Source organism: Pholcus phalangioides, unplaced genomic scaffold, assembly GCF_987345545.1.
Source record: "Pholcus phalangioides strain wild (caught in Gottingen) unplaced genomic scaffold, Ppha-v1.0 ptg000009l_1, whole genome shotgun sequence".
Lineage (NCBI taxonomy): Eukaryota > Metazoa > Arthropoda > Arachnida > Araneae > Pholcidae > Pholcus > Pholcus phalangioides.
Window position 1 is genome coordinate 4,077,056 of NW_028301602.1, and position 27,864 is coordinate 4,104,919.

Sequence of the window (27,864 nt, forward strand, 5' to 3'; positions counted from 1 at the left end):
GGGAAGAATAATCGAGCTCCTAAGAGCAAGGCAAATAAAATAACCCGAAACTAATTAATTCCAAGGCTTCAATTAATAAAATCCAAATGTATGGAATATAAATCACATTATTAAATTAAAACCGACAGATAATTGATGACGGGCGAAAGCACAACGCGTGCACAGATAACAAGTGGCTTTACAACAATGGCCACCGAACCTTATCAGATTAATCTCGTTAACACCAAAGTGTGAAAAATCACATATTAACGAGAGTATATAACAATAATGTTTATGCCGCTGTGGTGGTCGAGTGGTTATAGTGCCGGACTCGTGATGCGAGGATCCGGGTTCGAACCCCACAGTGGTGGTCGGCTGAAGTTGGTTTTCTGTGGTTCCCAACTTCAAGGCGCAAATGCGAGCCGATCTCCCCGTTAAAAAGTCTCGCCACAGAGAGCACCAGTCCTACAACAGTAAATCATTCAACCATAGCACTTCACTCATAGTTAGTAAAACTGGGGGCAGATGACAGCACTACACATAACAAGCATTACACAGAAACAAACTATACGTCAGGTTGCACTATACACGTACACTCCCGCATTTACCGATTCGTTGGGGGGTTCCGCGGGGGGGGGGGGGGGTGCATGTGTGGTGTAGCAGTAGTAGGTAGGGGCTCGGGGATCCATGATGTTCATAAGTCAGCCACCTCGTTGGGCAATTTGCCTGTTGTGGCGTTGTATTTGTATACTTAGAACTTGATTAACAGATGGCGCCATAACGAAGTCTATGAATTAGGCGAAAGCCACATCACGATGTAAATACACGGCCGGACCTGCTAAATATTATACTAGAAATTTATAAAAATTCCAATAAAAACCTAAAAATAATCAAAAAAAAAAAAATCCAAAAAGAAATTATAATAACTCAGACTTCTTTCATGGCTTATTTATTCGAGAGGAACCTCATATAGGAAAATTGTATTTAATTACAAGGATTAGAAAGTCTTATGTATTTTTTGATGTAGACAAGTAAGGTTAGTCCATTAGTAGAAATTATATACGGTAATTAATGGCAATAAAGGATTACTTAAATAAATAGGTATAATGGCAGAAATGTTACACACTCAAAACATGCCCACCAGATGGCGACTTCACAGGAATCCTAAAAGCGATGTAAATATTATATTCATACCTGATTCTAAATATTATACCAGAAAATTATATCAGAAATTATAGAAATAATTATTTAAAAAAAAAAAACCCAGAATTTGATAGCGTTCACGCTTGCATTTAATCAGAAATCCTTTTATTCTTTTTTATTTACTCGCACTTATTCTGAAAGTTACTAGTACAAGATGATTAGATGTAAGTCTTAATGACTACTGTACACCAGTTAAATTATATTTATCATATTTACTCACCATATTTAATCAAGATTATCCCCTTTACTTTTCCTCTAAATTCTCGTCCTTCCCCCTGATTTTGACTATGCCCATTTAATAACTTATCAATGGGTATACAGCCATGTCGATTACCATAAAACTCAAACGAGTCCCATGATGGAGAAGATGCGTCGAAAGCCGGTGCTTCATATCACTGTCAACGGCAACGGACCGTCTGCGGTGGGCCTTTTTCTGCTTCCCTGGAGATGGGTAGCTTGATGCCAGGATTTTCCAGTTTTTTTTGGGTCTCAGAACGTTTCATCCGTGCCAGACCAGGGTATTCGTTAACTCAACTAAATAAAAGGATAAACAAACACGACGACAGACGCATGCCACGAGGCATCAATACGCCCTGGGCAGAGTTGCCAGGTCCTTAAAAAATTTCCCGCCAAAATCCTCTTCAAAAGTAGCCAAAAAGAAGCCCAAAATATTTGAACTTGTGCTGCCATCTATGAAGCAACAAGCGAGCTACAGTTTGACGATATTCTATCCTGCAAAAGTGGATTATAACTCTTTTCCTGTTATAGTCACTAACTCCCCCCCCCCCCGCTTTTCCCTTTTTCGTGAAAAAATATGTTTTTTTTAGAATTTTGCGAAATTCAGGGCTACACATTCTCTCTCCTGGAAAAACGGCCCAGATATGGCCTGAAGTCTAATAATAATTATAATTAATAAGTAATTGATAATAATTATTATTAATAAATAATTGATAATAATAATTATTATTATTAATAAATAATTGATAATAATAATTATTATTTTTAATAAATAATTGTTATTATGCATAGTAAATTAATATTATTCACATTATATTAATCAAGTGACGTCATAGTCTGTCTGGCCAATCGCTCCCGTTGTTATAAATGACATCAAATGCAGCGAAACCAAGTATTTGATTTGTCAGAGTCGCGCAGATGGTCAAGGGCGTCCGAATTCGAGATGTCTTTAATGATATGAGTTTCGTAGAATACAGTAAATTTTTACATATTTTGTGTGTCGGAACGTTGTTTAAATTTTCGACTTTGAGTCGAAGAAATTAAAATGTAGATAATGAAGGTGCACTTCTTCGCTTTTTTTTGATATTATTAACTTTTTTTTCAGGTTTTAGCCACCACGTATATCCGCAAGGAATTTGTTTGGGTTTGCAATTGCCCGATAATACAAGGTTAGTTAAATTATGTTGTTAGTTACAATGCGGGTCGTAGTTATGCTATATTACTTGAAAAGTTAGCTAAATCATGGTTAAAGAGATAGAAATGTGTTATTTTTTAGATGATTTCATCAATTTTATCATGAATCAAATGATGAAATAATTTTTTATCACATGTAAATTATCTACCGTTGAACGAAGAGGTCGCAAACAAACCTCGTAGCATTCTTTTTTCATTTAGTTCGCTGTTGTTGCACCGTGGATCATGTTGAATTTTCCAACGTTTACGTACTTAACCCTTTAATTAACAAGCATTTAAATATCCGGAAGAGAAAACTTTGAGGGGGTTATATACTAAGTAAATGAGATATCCTGAATGCTATTATAGGTGATAAAAAAAATTATTGTCAATATTTAAAAAAATATTGGATGTTGTCTTTCAAAGAAACAAACTGTATTTATATGATTTACATAAATTTATAAGACAACCATAAGTATTTTTTATGGGCATTGTATAATATTTTATCATATGTATATATTGTTTATAATTTGTGTTGATTGCATTTTTATTTAATTGGGTTGCTGTATTTTTGAAATATATGACATCCATATTTTTATGGGCATCTTTTATCAGCCACCGTTGGGCATTTTGCCTGTTGTGTATTTGTATTTGTAAAAATGTAATTTATTATTTGCCGACTTGATATTCTGCCATTTTTGAAGAATGAATGCCCAGCAATATGTCTCCTCCACACGTGAAGGGCCGTCTTAACCATGTATCTTGAACCCCCGGACATATTGATATTGTGAGGCCCCGACCAATTAAGAAGTGTCTGCGCACCGATTTACATCATAGTACAAATTCACTCATAGCACCAAATCTCATTACCGTGAGGCCCCACCCCCTGCATTTGAGGCTCCCAGACCGTGCCCGGATGGGCCTATGTGTTATGACGGCACTGCACAAATGGTATTTCCCTCCAAAGTAAGGGGTTAAAATCTTTCTTGCTCGGCATGTCACGAAATAGGTGAAACACGTACCTTTGAGTCATTCTACTGATAATTGTAGAAACTTTATGACCAACTCTCAAGTGAAAATTGAATATAGAGTTGCTTAGAAGCATCAAAGCCGGAACGAACTCAAAATTAAAACCCTATAAAACCCCTAAGAAAACCCTATTGTGTGCTTGAGAACAATATATATACTACCTAGAATAAATCGAACATAATTTTTTTCTATGTTGTGTAAAAAAGAAAATTTCTGTTTTTATATTTTCATCTATTTTTTTCTACCACCACCAAAGATGCATAGCTGATCGATATAGTGTTGATACGTGGGTCATTTCGCATGCTCCTATTTCATTATTTTTACAAAGTTATTTTGAAATTCATATTTGAATCAAATATATTTCCGTGTAATCACGAAATGCATGAGCGAGCAACGCAAGTTACAACAATTTTCCTAGAAATCCTGGAAACCCGGACTGACTTGTACACTATTGTTCTGTGAAGTGAGATGTCAGTATTATCTCTACAGCAAATCGCTGTTCCCTATCCTGCTGTTTTTTAATGGCTAGATGTCACTCTCTGAACAATAAATGGGTTTTGCCGCTCTAAGATGGACGACGACGATGAGGCCCCACGCAGTTATCAAGGCACCTTAGGATATGTCTGATCACATTTTGATTACGTCATTCTTCTGACGACATGTGTTGTGTCAGACCGACGTTCAGCTAGCTGCAGATGTTAGAGCGGATTCACATCTACAGACACTCATTGTATCGTGTCAGACCAGCGCCATCTTTAGCTAGAAGGCTAAAGATGGCTAAAGATTTGCTTTGGAAGTTGCTGGTCAAACACAGCAAATATTTTTAACATAAAAATGTCTGTCGGCCCCTCGCCACGATACGATACATATGAATACGCTCATTGGTTTTGTATTAAAGAATCACGGTGAGTGTCTGGATTTGAATCCACCCTTACACGATCGGCACTGCTGCTCGCTCCTGTCGCCATTCAAAATGAGTGCCGATAACTACTACTATTACTAAACCGTACGTGTACCTCGTCCATATTCCCCTGTGGAACTTATAACAATCGGTAGGCCTACATGTTGGAATGTGCGTCTATGTGTTGTGAACCAATGTGAAATTTTTTTCTGTGTAATTCTTGTTATATGTAGTGCTGCCATCTGCCACCACCAACACCAAACATGGCCCCCGCTCTGTCCCTTGCGGGATATAAGCAGTTTACCTTGCGGCTGGGCCATGCTGGAAAAACTCTTCGAGTATCCGGGCTCAGCGGGTATCCCCGACTCAAGCCACGGGATTCACCCCCACCGGGGATCCACGCCACTCCACTGTTGTCTCTTCTGGCTGGAAGTCCGATAGATTTCAATGGAAATTCTTACGAAACATCATTGTTCAAATGTTATTGTGAAAATGATGACAATGGCAACACAACGGACATCATTGTTCATGTTTATGACCTTTTTTTTTTCTTTTTTTTTTTTAATATATATATATGTATTAAATTATTTAGGGTTCATAGTCCGAGTCAGAGCAGGAGTCTTGCATCTCATTCCGGTTTTGTGCACCATTCGGTCTAGGAACGATGATATGGTCTTCATTGTTTTCTCTATGTAGTTAATTAATTAATTGATCTTTCGATGGAATTCTTGGTTCCAAAGAAGATGCAATTTCCACTGATGTACATTGACAGGTGGAGAAGAGACGTGATAAGCTTTTGTAAGAGGACATGACGTGGCGTAATGTAATACTGTGCCTTCCTCACCACACCTACATTTGTCCGTTCTTCGATGGAATCTAGCTAAATAAGAAGGAAATGGACCGTGTTCTGAGAAGAAGAGAAACATTTCTCTGGTCCATCTCCTTCATTTGGCCTTGACTGTAGGAATGAGAGCGAAGATTTTACGTCCTGTTTTTCTCTCATTAGACCATCTGTATTGCCATTTGTCCATCATTTCGTTCTTCAGGATTCCCGTAGCCCAAGATTTGGGAAGAAATAATGAAAAGTCTGAAGATTCTCTTTCTGTTGTAGATTTTGCCATGATGTCAGCCTCCTCATTTCCCCGAGTACCAGTGTGAGCCTTTACCCATGCCAGACTAATATTCGGGCTGGCACACAAGGAGGATCTGACCTGTCTTGCGACCAGATGTCTTGAGAGGGGATCCTTGACCGCGTGTAAGAATGAGAGAGAGTCTGAAAATATAGTAGTTTTTCCACCGAGCTCCATTGCTTTTCTGCATGCCATGTAAATGGCAAAAAGTTCCGATTGGAAAACTGTATTGTTATTATGAAGTTTACACGACCATCGGAACAAAATGTAATTTGCCTTGTAGATTACAAATGCAGCGGCCACACCACTTCCCGTCTTGGAGCCGTCAGTGTAGATTGAAATTTCATCATCAACTGAGGTTATTCTGTCTTCTGATGAAATTGTGGAAATTTGTACGTCAGTTGGAGAAATTGCTGGATGTTCTGTCCAACCCGTTACATTACTCTGGAGTTGAAGATGTCCTACAAATGTACCGTTTTGAAGTTGGATGTTTGTCTCATTCCTACACAGAAGACCTTTTTTGGCCTCGAACTCAACAAATAGCCTCAGTGGAGGGAGCCCCGTCACTACCTGGAGCGCATTTGTAGGAGATGTTGAGTACGCCTTCAAAATATACAGGAGACAACCTCTTTGGATGGAATCAATCCGGCAACCCTGCTCTTCAGTGAGGTGTGCTCCCCAAATGACTGCTCCATACACGATGATTCTTTGAGCAACCGCGAGGCACAGAGTTCTTCTCATTTTCATATTAATGTACCAGTTCTTGCCTGCCGAGCACCAAAGTTTTGGTAGAAGAGCATTAATTTTGTTTGATATTTCTGCTATGTGGCCGTACCAGTTGAGTTGATCGTCAAAAATAACTCCAAGAATTTTAACCTGGGATTTTTTCTTTATGAATTGATCTCCAATCTTGATTGATGGAGGTCGTTTTGACGAGATCCAGAGGAAGGATGTTTTTTCTGCTGCTATTTTTAGATTCCTTTGTTGAAGCCAGGTGTTGATGGAATTTAAGGTGATTGTCGCTGTAGTGCCCGTTCTTTCCACGGCTGGTCCTGAAACAATAACGATTAAATCATCAGCGTATGCTTGAACCTTTACATTCTTTGGCCAGTTTTGCTGCAAAAGATCATTGATAAAAATGTTCCAAAGTAAAGGTCCAGAACATGACCCCTGAGGACAACCTTTTGTGATTGTATGGAGAACTGGACCCTCAGGTGTATCAATTTGCACTGTGCGATCACTCAGAATACTGGTCATCATGTCAGCTAGGTTTGTAGGAATTGGAAGATTATGAAGTTGAGATGTGATGATATTATGATTAATATTATCAAACGCCCCTTGGATATCCAATGTTATGATGGCGATATTATGGCGTTTGGATTTTTGGCATAGTATTTCGTTTTTAATAGCCATCATCGCCTGCTCAGTGGAACTTCCGTGTCTGAGGCCAAATTGATAAGGGCTGAGTACATTAGATTTGTCCAAATAGTATGAGATGCGTTGACATATAACTTTTTCCAAAAGTTTGCCAATTGTCGACAAAAGGTGGATCGGTTGATATGACGAAGCATATGAAGGATCTCTGTCCTTTTTAAGGAAGAAGAGGACATGACTCTTCTTGAAATGCCGTGGGAAGTATGAGAGCTGGATGCATTTATTGAAGAGAAGAGGGAAGATCGTCGGAAAACGTTTCAACAGAGCCTGAAGGACAACGTTATTAACTGCGTCGATTCCTGGTGCCTTCTTTTTGTTAAGAAATGAAGCTATCCTCCACACCTCTCCGAATGAAATTTCATTCGTATCCGGATAGAAGACGTTTTGGTGAAAATTTTGTCGTGTAGAGTCAGATGAAGAGTCCTGATGATTTTCTGAGTCATTCGGGAAGAAATGTTGAAGTTGAAGTTTTGCCTGTTCCCGTATGGAAAGATTTTGATCCGGTCATACAAAAATTTGTGGAGAAAAAGATGAATGTTTCACCGTGGCCTTATAAGAAGTCCCAAAGAGATCTGTGGCCAAGGTGCAGAATTTTTCCCAGGAGTTTTTCTTATATTTCCGAATGAGCTTTGAGTAAATTGCTCTGTTTCGTGGAAAATTATTCTTAGGACTTCTCTGTTATCATCATTTGCTCTAAGAAACTTCTTTTTGCTAGCTCTTGTTTTCCTTCGGGCTACTTCGAGTTCCTTACACCACCAATTGTCGAAATAATTCTTCCTGGCTCTGGAAACTCGGAGAAATTTATTCCCCTTGGATGTGATGGTATCAAAAAGACGGTTAGTAGCCTGATCGAGATGGTGTCTATCCTGAGCCTCCCGAATATCCAGTTGGTGAGCTCCAAAATTTTCTTGAAGAGCATCGAGAAATCTTAGGATACGACGACGAGAATTTGAGAATTTTGTAGTGAAGTTCAGAGTTGGGGATTCGTGGATTGAGATTTCTATGAAAAAATGCGGGCTGTGTGTCACATCTTCTTTTCTAATATGCCAATGAATGTTATCCAAGGGTGGGAGGCTGTTTGAGAGGGAGACATCCGGTGCTCCGGTAGCTCCATAATGCTCATATGTGGTTGATTTGTCGTTGTGAAAAATCAGGTGATTTGCTCGGGTGAAATCTAACAAAGTCCAGCCTCGTTCATTAATATCCTTGTATCCCCAGCTCTGGTGGTGGGCGTTTAAATCTGCAGAGATGAAAATCGGGGATGATTTAGCCTTATTGCAGATAAAATTAAGTTCAAGTATTGTATCCTCCAGTTTTTGGGATGGAGAGGAATACGCTGATACGAATGTAACCTCTTCTTTGTGTGTGCTGACTTTGATGGCTACACAGTTGTCCAAGATTGCAAAGACTCCTCCAATGATGTTTTTGTTCGTCAGCACAATAGCAGCTTTATTATTTCTTGATATCCAATTCTGCCAATGTGCTGGAATTTCACGTAATTTGTTGTTTCCAACCAATGGCTCTTGTAGGAGCAAAATATCCCAAGAGTTTTTTGCAGCCTGGAGGGAGAGAAGTGCCATTGCATTTCTGCATTTATTTGCGTTAAATTGAAGTACTTTAAAAACACTGGCCATAAGAAAATTTGAATTGGACTTGTAGAATTGGATAGTAGAATCACGATAGAAATTAAAGTTAGCAAAAATCTTTATTAAGCGTGTATATATTAAATTTCAATTTGAAATTATTCGCCACTTCGTCTTGAATGGCTTGCAGTGCTATTTGAGATTGACAAAGTATGGATTGCCATTCTTGTGAAGTTTAGTGTTGACAACTTTGTCATCCAAAAACGCGTACTACAATTGTTCCAAAAGATCTTCCTGGATTTTTTTATTGTTGAAATACTCTGGTTGAGTGAAGTACGTTTGCAACCAGAGGTCACCAGGCCTATATTTCCATTGGTTCGATACAAAACCTTGATCTAATTTCAGTCGTTGTTTCTTAAAAACTGTATGTTGATTTCTTTCCATGTTAAGCTCTCTTGAAGTACGCGATTTCCACTGACTTCCCGAATTAAAGACTCTAGGTTGGGTCGGTCGATGAATTTTATTCTGGAAGTTGGTCTTGATACTAAATGAATAGTTTCCCTGTTGATGTTGAGACTGGTTGTACCTTGAAAGCGGTTTTCTCGTTGCTTGTCGGAATTGTTGTCGAGTTCTTTTTCTGGCGGACTTTGATGCTACCACAGTCCAAGTTTTATTGAAGAGATCCTCTTCGTCTCGTTCCCGTCGTCGGTAATTGTTAACCACTGTATTTGCCAAATTACCTGGACAATAGTTGGCCATATCAAACATCTTTTTTTGTATGGCTGAAAGAACAGGATTTGTACGTTGAGTTTGCACTGTTTCGTCTGTACGAGGTTGACGATTTACCTTAGGCTGTAGGATAGTCTCTTCCCCCTTTTCTCTATTAGTTGAAACATCATTAGTTACAATGTTGTCTTTCTTCTTCTTAAGTCTCTGAGGAAGAGGTTGTGTGGATATAGCCTGTCGGTTTATCTCCTCACGTTCAGCATCTGAAATTTGAATGTCTTGCATTGCGTTTTTTGACTTGTGTGGGATGTACTCCATCGTCACCTTGGGTGAGATTTCCCTCATCTCACACACAACATCATTGTCGAGGCTGTTTGGAAAAAATGTTGTCTCTTTTGTTTTATATTTTTCAGTACACAAGCTTGGTGTAGAGTCTTTTTCTTTGTCTCTCGTTTGGTTATGTTGATTGTGAACCAGAAAAGTGTTGTTTTGTTGGATGTTTTGTTGAGCTTCACGACAACTTGGAACATCATTCGTCGTCTGTGTGGCCTGATCCTGATATTGAAAATCCTCGTTGTGTGTTCCAATGGCCCAAATGTTAATTATCTCGAGGATTTTCTCGGCTCTTTTCTGTTGGAGAGTAGGGATTCCAAATTTAAAATTTTTCCCCTCTCCAGTGGAGTATCTAATAATTTGTGTAAGTTCCTTGAATAAGTCCTGTATATTGAACATGCCTTTTAGGAACATCTGTGGTGGAAGGACATCCAAATGTTCAGCGTTGTCAAATTCTTTGGAGGTTGATGTCCGTGGTTCCTGTTCGTTTATAGCTAAATGTTTACTCTGTTTCTCCAGATTACGCTTTTTTTCGGATACTTTTGTTTGACTTGGTGTTCTTTCCTTGAATCTCTTGCCGAAAGATTTGGCTGTTATGTAACGAGAAATCCCTGCGTGATTTGCCGAGATGTTCAGCCATATCTCCATCACATTCTCTCCGGTCGGGAGTTCTTTTTTCCTTTTTATTATCAGAAGATTTAATCAGATCGTTCACCTGATTGTTGAAAGGAGAAACAAAGAAAAATTTCGAAGGAAAAAATCGAAGTAGAAATGGAATCAATTAGTTCGGTATTATCCCGAGAGCATTCCAGTACAGAAATAGCTGCCAAAGTACCCGAAGGTTCAGAAGATGGTTTTGTATGTGATGTTTTTGCATCTTCGCGTTGGGCGATGACATCATTTAGCAATTCTTGTATAACTTCCTTCACGTCTTTATTTCGCATGATTCTAGTATCGTCTTGGGGTGTTGAATGGCATCTGTCCCCAAGATCGATTAAATCCTGAATAGTCAAAGATTCTGCCAGGCTAACTGGACTATGTCCATTTAGTGAAAAACTAGTACAAGTTGTTGTTGAGATATCCTGTTCTTGACGGGAAAATGAACATTCAGTGTCCATGAGGTCATCATCCATCTCTCCTTGATCTTTTTTCTGATTAGTTGTAGAATTTACCTCAGAATCCGAGGATGAGTAGATCGTAAATTCCAATGATGGAGATGAATCTTCCTTAAAATCCTTAGCATCCATAAGATTCATGTGTGTTTTCTTGTGTTCAATTAAAGTGTCGTTTAAGACCCTTGGTTTAATACTGGAACGAAGACGATATTTCAACAGTTGTTGCATGTCTTTCAAGTCCTTGGTGATTTCTTTAACCATCGTCTTACTTGGAGTCGGTTGTTCCATATTAATAGAGTCCAAAAGTTCAACGATGCCAAAAAGTCAAGATCTATTAGTCTAGAGAATTCTCAGTGGGTACAGTAGAAATAGATCACAAGTATAAACCTGAATATCAAGTTTCAGGGTAATCGGACAGTAAGTATCCAAAATATCACCTGCCTTATATTCTCTAATTAGCTGAATTAATCAGCGAATTATATCTCTGATACCGTTGAGGCAGAAAAATTTTATGGCAAGAGACGGTAGGTATCCTGATATTCTACAAAGTAGCAAGTTTTATCCCCCAAAACAGAGAATTAAAAAGTTATGAGGGAAATTAAGAAAAACCAATTAACAAAATTCTTCAAAAAAAAAAAAAAATAGGAAAAATTTCAGAATAGCAATCGAAAGACAATGACAATATGAACACAAAAAAGTTTTCATCAAAAAATATTCAAAAGTAAACGAGAAAAACGCAAATTAAGTATTGTATGTAAGCAAATTAATTATGCAAATATTAGCACAACCAATTATTGAAGACAGGTTGTGTTTGGTATCAAACTGCTCAGTGATTACGTGCTATCTATTCGTACCAACAAAATATCTCAGGCCAAATTAGGGAGTGAATCAATTCTCAGGGCTAATTAATAGGTAGTACAAAAAATTCCAAAATGGGTTCGAGAAAAATAATATTCATACAATATATCAAAATATGAACTGGGAAATGAAATAGAACGGCCACAATACAAGTTTTTCTCTTTTCCCCTTTTTTACTCTTTGTGGCAGTAAGGAAAAAAAAAGAACACAGAATGCTATATAGAGACGGTCTGGCGGCAGATCCGCACGGTGCATTTCCGCATAGGGGAGATTTTGTACACATTTCCGCACAATCAAGCCCCTTCCCAAGTGTAGATACTGTTTTAGGCTGCTCCTAGGCCGTCCACGGTCTTGGAACCATCTGTGAAAATAATTCTATTTGTTGATTCTTCGGATCTGTGGTCAAGACTCGTGTTCGAAGAATATCTTTCACCGGGCTGATACGTCCAGGGCGGATGTTTATGCTCTACATCTGTAGGAAGATATGTTACATTGTTTATTTAATTTTTTTAACATTTCTTTTTTATTAAATTTATTTAACATTATTTAATTAAATATTGACAATATTTTTTTTGCCATGTATAATAGCATTCAGGCTACCGCATTGCGTAGCACAAATGAGGCACCCCGAAAAAACCTGAAATGACCGGGTAGTAAAGGTTTCACCACTCAAAAATTTACCGCCGTGCAATTCACCATTAGGAAAACTCACTCGGAGTGAGTCTAGTGAGTGAGTAAGTGAGTGATCCTAAAGATGTGGTGGAAATTTTTAATAATGACTTTATTAGAAGAAATTTAGATGATACGAAAGAAATTACAAAGTGCTGTTCACAAGAGAATATATTCAATGATTCCATTAACTCTATATTTTACTCAATCATCTAATGTGAAACGTTAAAAGGAATAATAACAGAGAATTAAAAGATAATAAAGTAAGTGGATACGCGATGAATCAACTCCATAAAATGCTTGAAATCATCTCCTGTTATCACTTTGATATTATAAAAAACATTGTTGATCATCAGTAAGAAATGGATTATTTTTCATGATGAACTAGCTGTTACCAGCGACTTCACTGTGTGGATTCTGCAATCTCTTATTTACCCAGCAATGATCCCCCTTAAACCACTCTAACACCTCATGATCCCTATGGGTGATGAACTTTCAGATATTCCGTCTTAGTGTGTATCTACATCTATATACTACAGTATATATAAAATAATATGTCCTGACTGATTCATCATCACCGAGCCAAAACCGCTTAAGCTATAAATATCAAATTTTGTGAATAGTTTTGTTTCACGACGTAAAGACTCACTAATAAAGGGTTTTTCCACATTCGACCCCTAAGGAGGTCATGGGGGGGGGGGTTCAATAAGGGAGGGGGGTCATACGTTGAAATCAATCCGAGCCGAAACAGCTGAAGCTATAAATATGACATTAGGTCAATATTGTAATATGGACAATATAATACAGAACAATCGGATTTTTTAATCATTTGTGACACTACTAGGTTAAAAACTAACTAACTAATCAATTCACTCACTCACTCACTTACTAGATCACTCATTTACTCACTTACTAGATCACTCATTTACTCACTGGGTCACTCACATACTCACTAGGTCACTCACGGACTGATTTACTCGCTTATTGACTCACTCTCTCACTGTGACTCAGTAACTCACTCACTGACTCAGTAACTCAAAATCACTAACTGAATCGCATCGAACTGTTGTCGGTGAATTTTCGGGCCGTGAATTGTTTGTCGGTGAATTTTCCGGACACGGTAGTAAGGCAGTCATAAGGAAGCACTCAACACTGTTGTATGCAGGAAAACACGAAGGTTTGTGAAAAAGGTCTGGCGGCAGATCCGCACGGTGCATTTCCGCATAGGGGAGATTTTGTACACATTTCCGCACAATCAAGCCCCTTCCCAAGTATCTTCTTTTTTTTTCTTTCTAACCCCTACTTTCTTTTATTGCTTTCCTGAAGTAGACAGGAGTTGTATAGGGGCTGTATCCACATTACATTAGTGTAATTTACTTCAACTATTTTTTTTTATCACTCGAGAGAATGTTGATTTTTTTTGGAATATTTCACTCCAAACTATTTTTTACCCATAAATGTTGCGGGAAGTTGCTAAAGTTGTGATTATGCATAATCACTGATAGCCTCGGTAAATTGAATGAATTTTAATGTGTTTATCATTTTACCGGCGATTATTCATAATTCCTAATTGAAGTCTGTATATTTGACAAATGTAAAAAAAATTATCATTTCTCTTGTTTTCATTTAACCTGTTTATTAGTTTGCGATACGTCCACGACACGTATTTTTCCATAAAAATTAAATTAAAATAAGTGTCGACAGATTTTCTTCACACACATAATTACGTACAAATAAAACCAGCATTCCCGATCGAATGCATAATTTTTGGTAAATTCAATTAATTCGTTGACGATTTATTGTATTTACCAATACGACCTTACGAACTGGAGAACATACATAATCACCGATAAATGTGACGAAGTCTTGGTATATGAACAGAATCTATTAAACTAACCAAAATGGTTAAGCATAATGGATCAGAATTTGCTTTTAAAAAAAGGTCTCTTCGCGTTCTCCTAGAGTCATTCTTCCGCTTTTCTGAGTCTTATTTCGTCGTGCACTAGAGTATGCCGTAAGGTTTTGGACACTATACCTACAGAGAGACATAGACTTGGTTGATGGCGTGCAGAGAAGTGCTGTGCGTGCCCTTGTTGGCACACAAGGCTTGAGCTATGAAAAAAAAACTTAATTTCTTGAATGTGTTTACGTTGGAGAAACGCAGTTGGTGGGAGTATGTAATCAAAGTGTTTATATAAAATTTTCATTGGGATGGATAGGATGGATTTTGAGTTAGAGCCCTTTCACACGGAGCGGATGCGGGTCCGGAAGAAGTTTTAACAATTGGAATATACTGCGCCTTTCAAACGAGCCGAAAAATCTCCGCACCTAGGAAATGTTCATGCGGGTCCGGACGTCGTCCGCATGTGTCAAAACCTAAGTGCGGGCTCCGCATCCGCACATAGAAGTTTTGACAATAGGTTTATTCGGAACTATTCACACGATGCGGATGCGGAGCGAATTCGTCCGCATTTTTGGCTACTTTTTGAAGGTGATTTTTCACGGAATTTTTTTAATTATTTGCCATAAATACCCTTAAAAACACCATATGATAGTGCCTGCTCATTAATATAATGTACCTACATACGTCTATCCCTCCGTTTCCTTCTGAGATGGAGATATAGCAACTTCAACTGCCTTTTGTCCATATTTCACAATTTTATACAATAAAACCTGCCAACAACGGCCACTGACGGGACCAAAATGATAAGCCGTTCTGTTCATTACGAATATTTAATTGACTACATACTTTAATAACTTTTAAATTTAATTTAAAAATTTTAATTTTTTTCTTTTTAAATTTTTAAAATTATTTAAAGAATATAAAAATATTTGAAATATTATTTTAAATATTTGTTATTTTTTTAAATTTTTAATCTTTTAATTTTTTTAAACTTTAAAAAAAATACTTTTATTAAACAACGTTAAACACGTACGGTGTTCACTCAGGGCCGGATTAAGACGTTTGAAGACCCTAGCGCTTGAATATTTTTGGTGGTTCCCCGATACCTACAAGTTTATTTTACTCGATATTCAGTCTATAAACTTAAAAAATGAAATTTTATATTTCAGAAGTGAGACTAATCTAAGGATGGGATTTCACTCTAAAAGGTTTATGAAAGTTATTTTATAAAACTTGAAAAAAGTAACCAATAAACACATCTGTTACATTCGAGAGAACTTAACTGATCCGCCTATTGGTTGCATTTTTCAAGTTTTATAAACGAACTTTTACAGAGTAATCCCGGCCTAAGACAGAATTGTGATGTGAATATTTCTAAGCACAGGCATTTTGAAAGTCTCTACCCCTTCCCTTTTTTTCTACTTGCAAATTCCTTGATATCTCCTGAATTTTTTTTTCTTTTTTTTGGAACATCGAATGTTTTGGATGTTTTTGGATTTGATTTTTCGAACGTTGGATGTTTTTGGAATTTTTCTTCCATATTTTTCCGAAAAGACGGATTTTTTTTTTCAAAATCTTTTGAAAATATTTGAAGACATTTTCTCCCATCGACTACTTGTGAGGATCGGAATGAAGACATCTTTATTCCCATATTCTATGTGGCTCTAGATTAAACCACCAAAGAATGCCTCTAGGCTGCCTATGGGCACTGAATCAGGGGTGAAGGAGAAAAATAATTACAAAAATTGCGAAAAAACAGTTTTTATGCACGAATTTCGAACTAAAGATGCGGGCGATTCGTTCGCATCTTCAGTGCTCGTTTGAAAGGGTATGCGGACCCGCGTCCGCATCCGCTCCGTGTTAAAGGGGCCTTATTAATACACCGTCAATCAACTGCTTCGACAAGGGGACGCAATATCGTTTATTAAGGAAAAATTCTAGATTGTGTGGTGACACAGGGAGTTTTTCTCTAGTAGGGCTGTCAATGAAATAGCTTACCTCCGGGGTTGTGAATTCTAACACAAAGGAAATACGATAGACATAGTGGGATAGATCGAGAAGCTATTCATACTTAAATAAGACAACCATAATCTTTTTATGTGGGCAGTTTATTATATACAGTATTATTGATTTTTTTTTGGTGACATATGCTTTTATATTGGGTATTTTAGTTATATTTGACATCCATATTTTTTATGGGCATAATGTTTTCAGCCATCTCTTCGGGCGATTTGCCTGTCGTGGCCTTTGTATGTTTATATAATTACCGAATTTTTCACTTTTACCATAAACTGTAATTACTATGAATATTAGATATAATACGTTGTACACGTGTGTGTTAATCATTATGCTTTCTTTGATCTAGCCCACACGATGCCTCAGTCGTTGGCAGGAGAGAGAGAGAGAGAGAGATAGGCCACATGAAAAAAAAATCTTCCCAAAATAGCTTGTCGTGTAACTGGACATCAGTCATGTTGAATACACATTTTAGGACATCAGGATAAACTCATAAAATAAATCAATAATTTACCGATTTGAAATCTGAATATTTATGCTGATAAAGAATCATCATTGTTTACAAAATATTTAAACCCTTTTCTTTCTTCAAATGAAGTTTTGTCCCTCCGCCCATTTCCTCAGGGAAAAATCGTTCGGAGGTGTACGTCCTAAAATTTATCACACTTATTGATTTAGCGTGTAAAATTAATTTGAATCCTCAACATAAATATTATAATTGAAAATAGTGTGAAATGCAAAATTTTTACTTTCTTGTCTGAAAAAACCTTGTTTTAAAATTTTTCAAAAGCGGAGCTCCAAATGAGAAATAATTATTAAATAATAACCGCGCGCACGCGCGTGAATTTGCCTGCAAAATATTTTTTTTATGTAGAAAATATAGTTCATTAAGAAAAGAAGAAAAAAAGCACAATATATATAAATAGTGTGTTTTTTTATTATGGAAATAAAAATTTTTATTTTTATAATTATTTTACAATTAAGAAAAAAAAATTTATATATACAATAAATTTCATTTATTAATTCAAAAATAATTCTGTGCTATAATGAAAAAGCATGAAGAATATTTCGGTTGAAAAAGAGAAACATGGTTAATAAAATCTAATTAGCTATGAAGTATTGTGATAATTTTTCCTTTGAATATTTTTTTTATTTCCCGGTTATACATGTTAAAACACATACTAAACTTCTGTTGCAAAAGTTTACTCCAATTTTGCAATATAAGCTAGAGACTCCAAACATTTTTTGATATCTTTCGTGCTTGCATAATTAAGCAGAATGTGTGAAATACGTCTGTCCAGTTTAGCGTACCTTGCGCATAATTTTTGCCCTCTAAATCCACCTCTGCTCGACTCATGTAGAAGTCACTGTATTTAGATTCCTCTTTCATACCCAGGATCAGTATTCTGATATTTGGATTTGGTTTAGCCATAATGGAATTGAATCTCTTATGCCATCCTTTTAAGGCGTTGTTTGTTTTGTGTTTTCTTTTATTACAATTCCAAATATTGTTTTCAACACCAAATTTTCGAACCACTCTTTTACAAAGTAATCATAAAATTCTTGCAATTTCGGGTTTGCAGGAGAGTTTTCCTGAATGGATAGGCACCCGTTATCTACATCTTCCAATGGTAGATGTGCTAATGCTGCACACATACGCACATGTAATCTTACTTCATCATTGCTCTTGTAATAATTTACGAGCCCTAAGGACTGTACGTGCCGCCATAGACATTGGTTAAAACGAAAATTTTGGTTAGTGGGAAGAGTCTTTCTAGAGCCTTTATTGATGCAATTTCAAAATCTACAGTCACTGACTGAGGATTCCATCTGGCTTCTTTTAAAACAGTAAATAGTTTTGCATAAGAATCCTCCGGGTTTTTTTTTTTCAAGGAAAGCAAAAACTATAGGAACTATTGTGACTTCTTCATCATTCCTACTTATGTCTGCATGAATCGTATACAACTGATAAAACTGCTTACTACAACTTTTAAAAGTCCCATCTGCGAAAAAGTTCTTGAAGATTTGAAGACCATTTCGGCCTTTGTCACTAGCAAATACTATAAATCTACAACAAACGTGATGGTGACAAGCGTGCGACACTGTCTGTACAGCAGCCATCTACAATCTTTTGCACGCGAGCGTCATGGTGCTCAAGAGTTCTCGATCCTTTGTGACGCGGCAACGTCTTCGACTATCGAACCTTTCAAGTTTCGTTAATGGATGTATTTCGAACTTTTGCAGATATTTCCTGTATATATACTGTATATTGTGGCCGGATTACCGAAATCACCCGAATACCGAAAGTTAATTGAAAAAATCCATTTAAATAATATAAAATTCTTTGCAAAGACATGCAGTGACATGATTTCCTCATCTGTACACGAAATACAAATACAAATACAACGCCACAACAGGCAAATTGCCCAACGAGGTGGCTGACTTAAGAACATCATGGATCCCCGAGCCAATTTTTGGAGGCCCTACCTACTACTGCTACACCCCAAATGCTACCCCCCCCCCCCGCGGAACCCCCCAACGAATCGGTACATGCGGGAATGTGCGTGTACGTGTAGTGCAACCTGACGTAAAGTTTTGTTTCTGTGTAATGCTTGTTATGTGTAGTGCTGTCCCCAGTTTTTCTAACTATGAGTGAAGTGTTATGGTTGAATGATTTACCGTTGTAGGACTGTTGCTCTCTGTGGCGAGACTTTTTAACGGGGAGATCGGCTCGTATTTGCGCCTTGAAGTTGGAAACCACAGAAAACCAACTTCAGCCGACCACCACTGTGGGGTTCGAACCCGGATCCTCGCATCACGAGTCCGCACTATAACCACTCGACCACCACAGCGGCGAAGAAACCACTCGTAAAAACGCCGGATTACTGGACCGGCTGGACTAGCGCACCGCCGGAGTCTATTGTAAAAATTTTACAAACAAATCAAAACCCCTAAAATATCAGTGAAATTTTCAGTTTTAGAGGTACAAATAGAACTCATCTCGATTTGAAGAGAAATGTGTCCATGTGTCAAATTTGAAAGCATGCTATGGATATTGCGGTAAGCCAATAAAGAACGGAAAAGGGGGGGGGGATTATTCACCTACACCCTTTTGCCTATTGAAGAATTTATTGAAGAATCAATTTCATGTAGTACATAGCGTAGGAAAAAAAAGGTAAGATATTTTACTGCGCCTACTGTGCAAGCCTCAGAAGGAAACGTTGTGATTTGGAGTTTTCTCTGTTGTTCTGATCTACGGTAAAAAATAAAGTGAATATATATTTTAACATATACAATAATGATGTATCCACCTATTAAAGGTTGTTTTCTTTTATTTATATATTTAAATTATGAGAAATTAGTTGAAAAAGCGCGAGTCAAAGATTATTTCAGTGGCACAATTTCATGAGGATACAACCCCTCTTATAACTTCAGGCCATTTATGGTAGGGAAGAAAAGAGGAAGAGACAGGAATAAAAAAAGGAAAAGAGAGACAAGAAGGACCTTTGTTTTCGCAAGTGCGGGAATGGGCTGTGCGGAATCGTCCCCAAATTCCCCATGCGCGGAAATGCACCGTGCGGAACTGTCGATACACCATAGAGACATAGCAAATATATCTATTCTATAATATAAAATCACAAACAAACTCGAAAAGGGCCTGTTGCTAAGCAACCGAGTGACGGAAGTCTGTTACGGAAGTGGGTTCGATTGATATATCGATATTCACATTCATATATCGATATGATATCATATATCGATATTGGGTCGATATTCACATATCGGGACCCATTTGACCCATCGGGACCATGTTATGTGCATGTACCAAGAGGCTCCTACATCCTACAGCAGAGCCCTTAGGCTGGAATTTAGATTTCGAGCCCCCAAACCAGCTTTTCAGGGGCCCCCCTGTGATTCATTTATAGCGTGAAAAATCAAAAAGTGAAAAGAATCGTTGTGGCCCCTGTCAGCCCTTCCTTTGTGGGGGGGGGGGGAGGTCCATGCCGAGAGGTATATATATGTGTAATATACACACACAACAGCAGTGCTCCCAACACAGGGTCGGGGTACCCGGGGAAGATTTCACGTATAAGTAAAAAGTTTTCATTTCCAGGGGCCCGTGATGGATCTCATTGTTTTCTGTTGTAGAATTTGCAACAGCCGAAGCCCGAGATAAAGCCAGTCTGGGGCCCCACCAAAAGTATGCGAATTGGTGTCCCGGGTAATTGGTTGGGGGCCCTGGATTTTATTCGTTGGTAAAACGAATACAAATGAAAATTTTTCATGGCACTCGCTCCGGGGGGATGACCGACAAGCTTCCAAGTCGGGGGCCCCATGTTTACAGGTTTCATTTTGGGGGCCCTGGATTTTATTCGTTGGTAAAACGAATACAAATGAAAATTTTTCATGGCACTCGCTCCGGCGGATGACCGACAAGCTTCCAAGTCGGGGGCCCTATGTTTACAGGTTTCGTTTTGGGGGCCCTGGATGAATCTCATTCTTTTCTGTTGTAGAATTTGCAACAGCCGAAGCCCGAGATAAAGCCAGTCTGGGGCCCCACCAAAAGTATGCGAATTGGTGTCCCGGGTAATTTGTTGGGGGCCCTGGATTTTATTCGTTGGTAAAACGAATACAAATGAAAATTTTTCATGGCACTCGCACCGGGGGATGACCGACAAGCTTCCAAGTCGGGGGGCCCCATGTTTACAGGTTTGATTTTGGGGGCCCTGGATGAATCTCATTCTTTTCTGTTGTAGAATTTGCCACAGCCGAAACCCGAGATATAGCCAGTCTGGGGCCCCACTAAAAATCTGCGTATTGTGTCCCCGCTACTGTATGTGGGGCCCTGGATTTTATTCGTTGTAAAATTGATAAAAATGAAAAATTCTCACAGGGGGGTGTCCGACAAGCTTGCAGGTCAGGGTTTCATGGAAATGTTGGCAGGTTGTAATTCGGTGCCCCTGAATGTATCTCATTGATTTTTGTGGTTTAACATTGTAAAATTTGCAACACATCGGTAGCCCAAGATATATCCAGTGTGGGGCCCCACTGAAATTCAGCGAATTGAATCTGGGGACCCCATGGGGAAGTTTTCTGGGGATACTTGATGAATCTCATTTGTTTTTTGTTGCTTTATTATTATTTTCATTAAAATTCGCTTCTTCAGTAGGCTGGTGCTTTCACACGTCCCTTTCCCCTTTTCCATAGCACGCTGATGAAGTGGGACGAATTAAACAAGATATGTCCGGGAGAGAAGTGGGGGTGGGGGGGGGGTTGGCCGCCAAAGGCGGCAGGGGGGCAGAGCCCCCCTAGTATATATATATATAGCTGACTGGGGAGAAGAGAAAAAACACACACACACACACACACAAATGCAAAAAGGGAACAGAAGAGATGTTGACTATTTAAGACAAGAATTTGACTGCTGAGAAGTATGTAGAAGGGTGGCAAAAATGTAGCACAATATTTATGAGTCTATATTCGGACAGTTGGAAAAGACGTTCACAATTTATGAGGCTTCGCAAATGACAGGAGGGAGCGGTTGACCGGAAATCATCTGGAAATGAAAATGGCACTACTTCCAAAATGGCCAACACAAATCAATATTGCAATTAGTGAATATTCTGAGTAATTATGGGAGGCCCCCAAAATTGATAATATATATATATATAGATGAAAAATATTAATAAAATGACACAAAAAATGTGATTGTAGCAAAAATGGAACCAAAGAAAAACGTTAATTAATATACATAAATGACCAATCAATTAAGGCAAATACTGATGAACCAGTTGGTGTACTGGCAAAAAAAAACACAAAGATACAAAAATTCAGCCGTGACGAATTGCAAGGAATACCGTCAAATTAATTAGACATCAGATCTTGGCCAATGAAAAAGTCAATTTAATTATTACTCCACGTTTCTCGTAAAATTGAGCGGGCCCCAAAAATTCACTTAGCAAAAATGTGGCCATATCTACTAATCACAAGAATTTCAAAATTACAATGCCTGGCTGCATTAAATGACAATATATATCGAAAATTAAATACAAAAATTGCAGAACAAATCAGTGCAAGAACTTGGCTGCAAGTTAATATATTGCAAACCAAAAACTTTCCACAGCAATAGTTTGGTTATTAGAAAGTATCCTTCGATACAAATATGTGATCAAAAAAAATACCCAAAAATCAGTGATGCTACCTTAATGAGATGTCCAATTAGTATTATACTTTCAATAACTCACAGAATATCAAAGATCCTCAGAATAAAACATGCAGAATATGAAGTATGATTGAGATACATAGAGAAACCAACAGGCAGCAAAATGACACATAGAAATTACGGAATTCTACTAATTAGGAAGCGTACATACGCAGACAAATTTAACATGTAGCAGCTGAACGGCTTGAGATATATACATGGAATTAGTTTTAAACCGTGGCAATCTGGCAATAGAAACATATTACTTGATAATTATGCAAAAAAGTGCGAAAATAATTTTAAGATTATTTCTACACCTTATACAATACAAACGGAAGGAACTGCTAGAATCACTCTGTTTACAAAATCAACAATATCTCCAGAAGTTATCAGCCGATTTCCATCAAAAAAGTTTTGAATGAAAGGTAGAAAAATCGCCGACAAGGTGAAGTTCAAACAATTACATGTTACCACGGAAAAATTCGCGTAATTGAAGATTGTACTCACAGTTCTCGGCTCCCGCGAACGTCCATGTTAAATCTGAAAAACAGAAGTTCACTAAAAAATAATTAAATACACTTCCGGTTACCAGCGGAGCACAAAATTAGATCAGAAGAGACACAAGAGTCGGGGCTATTCACTGTGCCCCTCCTCTTTAAAAAATATTCATCGGCGTGACTTAGATGACACTTTGAAATCACCAAAGAAAAGAATTTTGAAGACGATTCTCTACGGCCGTTGCGCTGGCCACCCAAGGGAAGGCATACCGAGCTTAGTACGTACAGGGTCGGCTAGAAAAGATGCAAATTTTCGTGGCTGGGAGCTCTGAAAAAGCATGACCGGCCACTCGGCGACTTCGCTCTCGAGAACTTCGACAGGTTCTTCGAGCTTTTCGTCGACGGATTGTAACCCTACGGTGACTACTTCGATCACGTGATGGAGGCCTACGCTCACAAAGACGACGGTCATCTGCTGATGGTCTCGTACGAGGACCTCAAATCCAATCCTCGTGGCGGGATATTGAGGCTCGCGAAATTCCTCGGCGAAGACCATTACGATTTCCTGAAATCCAACGACTTCTACTTGGAGAAGATCGTGGAGCGGACCAGCTTCGATTACATGAAGGACAACTTGAAGACACCGATTCCATTACCCGGTGCAAAGCTGCCCATGCTGTTCTTCCGGAAGGGCGTCGTGGGCGACGGCAGTAATACACTCCCTGCCATCTGCCATAAATTTTTCTAACTATGAGTGAAGTGTAATGATTGGATAACTGAATCGTTGTAGACCTGTCGCTTTCTGTGGCGAGACTTTTTAACGAGGAGATCGGCTCGTGTTCGCGTCTCCAAGTTGGAAACCACAGGAAACCAACTTCAGCCGACAACCACTCTGGTGACGGTGGGGGATCACAAAGACCAGGTGCAGCGTCTAAGAGCAGGATAGCATCTTTAGCCTCTTGCTCGCAAGCACGATTGTGCTCGTTGTAGCATCAAGAGTGCAGGATGTTTGCTCCCGATTTTGTGCTCGTGAGACCCCCAAAGTTGGAAGTCTCATTTCCTAGATTTTAAAATCGTGATTCTCCGCATAAGGTTGCCTATACATGCGTAGTATAAGGATGAGTTTTTGCTACCTTTTATTTATACGGTACTGAGAAATTTTCCAGTGAAGTAACAGACCCAAGTTCATACGTTTGTGACCAGAGACGTATGCAGGAGAAAACATAGGGGACCAGTGCCCTCCCCAAGATAACCAAAAATATTTAAATATATTTTCAAATATTTTATTAAAAAATTCAAATATCCGAAAAAAACCTTCATGCTGCATATTATCTTTGTCATTTCTGTTAATTTAAAATGCTGTTTGAAGGTTGGTACCTCACAATTTCCCTGAGAGATTCCTTATGCTCTCCAAACCCACTGTACTCCCTCTAAAGGTCGATTATAAAAAATGCAGCCCTAGGCGGCCGCGTCGTCATGAAGCCGCCAGGACGTCATGCCTGGCGCCGGCCCTGGGTACCATCTTATTGTGATAGTACTCTGTCATCTGTAGCACAAGTCCTCTGCGCGAAGCTTTGACGTCACTGAAGAAATCCATTTCATCTGTAGCCATTGGATATAACAGGCCGAAGCATGCGATACCTTTACCTTTTTATTGCAGTATATCCAAAAATCAATTTCCTAATAGTTGACGGTCTTGACCAACTGTTCGGCCTTGACTGAGTTCCCTAAAGCATCGCTACCTAGATAAGCTGGTGGAGAAAATACAGAACAAAACAGACCGAGCACGACCAGGCGCTGTCGCTTTCGTTATTTCAACTCATTACCCCAGGAGGCGCGGTTCTGGGGAGAAAATTCTGATAGACAAGGAGGGAAAATAATGGGGCCTCCTTCAGTAGGGTACAATGCACAGGGTCTTTATAGTTCCACTTTAAAATGGCCATAAAAGGAAAACTACTGGACAAAATGTTATCAAACTTGGTAATAGTTTACATGAGAGTCATGGGATTCAATTTTCCGCTAAAAAATGTTCAAAAACTCACGACCAGCGGGAAATGGCACTGTATGCAATATTGTTAAACGAAATAAGACACGAAGACATCGGTTTAAAATGTTTTTATTCGTTTCTAAAACGTGTTAAAAAGCATGTTCAATGTGGCGTCCACCATTTTCTGAAAGCATGCTAAATCGCATTACTGCATTCTCAACAGTAGCTCTTATCATATCAGAAGGAATGTTACGGACATTTCGGTGTATCGCATTTTTCAATTCCACCAAATTGTTTATGTTATCACCATAAACAGTGGCTTTGAGGTAACCCTATAGCCAGAAGTCACAGGGGTTGAGGTCTGGTGACCGGGGTGGCCAAGAAATGGGGAAGTGCTGGCTTATAACCCAGTCATCCGTGAAATGGTGGTGAAGTATCTGTTTGGCACATGTATCAATGGGAGGTGGAGCCCCGTCCTGCATGAAAATCGTGGTTTCTAAAATGTCACGTTGCTGAAGTTCAGGTATCACAAAAAACGTCTTAACATTGATTCTAAGCGAGCAGCATTCACAGCGACTTTAGTAGAATGCAATGGAACTGTTTGGATGACATGAGGGATTTGTTTGGCCCAAATCCTGCACTTATGCCACATCCCCATTTAGGTAAAAATGGGCCTCATCCGTCCACAACATGTTCCATGGCCAATGTTCGTCCACCTACATCCGTGCAAGGAACTCCAAAGCGAAAGGTATTCTTAAAGCAGGATCGTTAGGTTCAAGTTGTTGAACAAGGTTGATTTTGTATGGATAGTGCAGCAGTACTTTACAATCGATCTTCTACTCCGTACTCAATGGTAAGTCCCTTCGACGTGCAACAGCACTTATGCCGCATGTCCCGTGTGTGCCTTCCATTCTTGCTTCCTCCACAGCTAATGCAACAGCCTCCTAGGTTTTCACAGAAACAGGCTTCCTTCCAACCCCAGGTGCAACAGATAACAAACCTGTGGCTTCAAACTTTGCCATCATTTTCCTCAAATCCGGATCCTGAGGTATCATTGGCCCTCTCGACGTATTTGTCTTATGGTAGGTCTACGATACTTTTGCTAAGCCAGCCGCTCGTCGCTATCGCATTCATAATAACACTTAACGAGGAAAAGCACGGTCTTGCATGGATACAGACATCGTTGACTCGTAACAATGAGAGCTTTGACGAAGAGTCTAAATTTTATAGCTGAAAAATCAAATCAAATGACGTGTAACGTGCATTTGCATAATTATAATTTGCATTCGTCCTGCCGTAAGCCATGTAGCCATTGCAATTTTGCATAACCCCACAAACAGTTTCGTTTTAGAAATGATAAAAAACGTTTTAAACCAATATCTTCATGTCTTATTTCGTTTAACAATATTGCACATAGTGCCATTCCCCGCTGGTGATAAGCTTACGAACTGTTTTTTTTTTTTGCGGGAAATTGAATCCCATGACCTCCGGTAAACTATTACCCAAGTTTAATAATATTTTGTCTAGTAGTTTTCCGTTTATGGCCATTTCAAAGTGAAACTTTAATTATAAAGACCGTTGAATGTACATTCGTTAATCGTTATACATCGATCATTGATCATTTTTGTCGCACAACGGTCATTTTCTGCACACGAGGGCTAATTAGACCGGGACCTACAATTTATTGCCGATTCCGAACGGAAGGCTTGTTTTTCATACTCATCGAGAGTTTGGTGCGCTACCCCTCGATGGGGGGACTCCCTGCGGTGGCAATTTTTTGCTGCGGTCAAGTCGCCGTTTTTTGTTGTACCCCTGTGTCAGGAAAGTTCTTTGACAAGGACCCATCCTTCGGTACTTTAGACGAGTATCTAATAATAATAATAATAAATAATAATTCCCCCCCCCCCTTGTGTAATAAAAGTATGCATTTCAAACCGCTGTTTAACGGTCACCCATTTTTTACGGACGAATTTTTTTGTCCCACCGGTATCCGCAAAAGAGATGTTTTACTGTATACACTGTTTTTTTTCCTTTTATTTCTTTCCCCACTTCTCTGATACTTTAGTTTGTGGACATCCCTTCCATAGCAACAACATAAAAAATAATTAAAGAAAGAAAATTTTAATCTTTCTTAAAAGTAGGCGATTATATATATAAAAAAACCTGAATTAGCATGAGTTCTGAAATTAATGAAATTTTGGTTTTGTAAATTAAGTTTAGAATCTCACACCTTCAGGGGAAAAAAATCAAGTGCTTTCGTGTACGAAAAATATTTTTTCCTAATTAATAAAACCTAAGCTCCCGATTAGGATCATTTGCCGTTAAAAAAGTCTACAAATCATTGAAATGTGATTATGAATAGGAATCAGGTTTCTATGTCTTTGCGTATTTTTTATTTACTTTGCATATTTCGCTATTTTTACGTGATACAGCATGTTTTCAAAATTTATTAAAGGGCCAAAAAAAAAAAATCCTGCCAAACCCCATTCTTTTTTTTCAACCAATCAGCAACGACATTGAATTTTTAAAGTATAAAAACGCCAGCTGGTGTGTTGGCTGCAAATATCCTCTGAATCAATGATGGTAACTAGTGGGAAAAATTGGCTAAAATTGGTTCATGCGGGAAATTTTTTAGTGTTTGTGGCAAATTTGAGAGTTTTCATTAAATAAAAATAATTATTTAAAAATATAGTTTTTTAACTTTTTTGTGCAATGCTTTTCTGAATCTAAATACTTGGCTGGATATTTTTACTTATAGATGGCAGCATATTAAGGAACCCAAGAAACTCACCCAAGAGGGACATTTTTGAGAGAAATTTTGGCTGGATGAGATTACCTTGATTGCATCTGATCAAGTTCGAGTAGGTTCAGATAAATATTCAGATAAATTTC

General features: G+C 38.4%; 2 protein-coding genes and 1 long non-coding RNA gene across 5 annotated transcripts in view; 1 reads left to right on the plus strand and 2 right to left on the minus strand.

The window, feature by feature from the left end:
• Positions 1 to 1,773, minus strand: part of LOC149081643 (uncharacterized) — a 47,591-nt gene extending 45,818 nt beyond the window's left edge. For all 3 annotated transcript variants that reach the window (XR_016193321.1, XR_016193322.1, XR_016193323.1), the window contains exon 1: positions 1,403 to 1,773. This is a non-coding gene — a long non-coding RNA (uncharacterized LOC149081643). The remainder of the gene's footprint in view (positions 1 to 1,402) is intronic.
• Positions 1,774 to 7,625: 5,852 nt separating this feature from the next.
• On the minus strand, positions 7,626 to 8,666 carry LOC149081644 (uncharacterized). Its single transcript, XM_089236962.1, has one exon. The coding sequence runs from the start codon at positions 8,664 to 8,666 to the stop codon at positions 7,626 to 7,628; it is 1,041 nt and encodes a 346-aa protein (XP_089093088.1).
• Positions 8,667 to 23,357: 14,691 nt separating this feature from the next.
• Positions 23,358 to 25,744, plus strand: LOC149081645 (sulfotransferase 1C4-like). The gene is made up of 2 exons (XM_089236963.1): positions 23,358 to 23,695; positions 25,635 to 25,744. Exons 1-2 carry the CDS (start codon positions 23,425 to 23,427, stop codon positions 25,742 to 25,744), a joined length of 381 nt encoding a protein of 126 aa, XP_089093089.1. The 5' UTR covers positions 23,358 to 23,424.
• Positions 25,745 to 27,864: the final 2,120 nt, after the last annotated feature.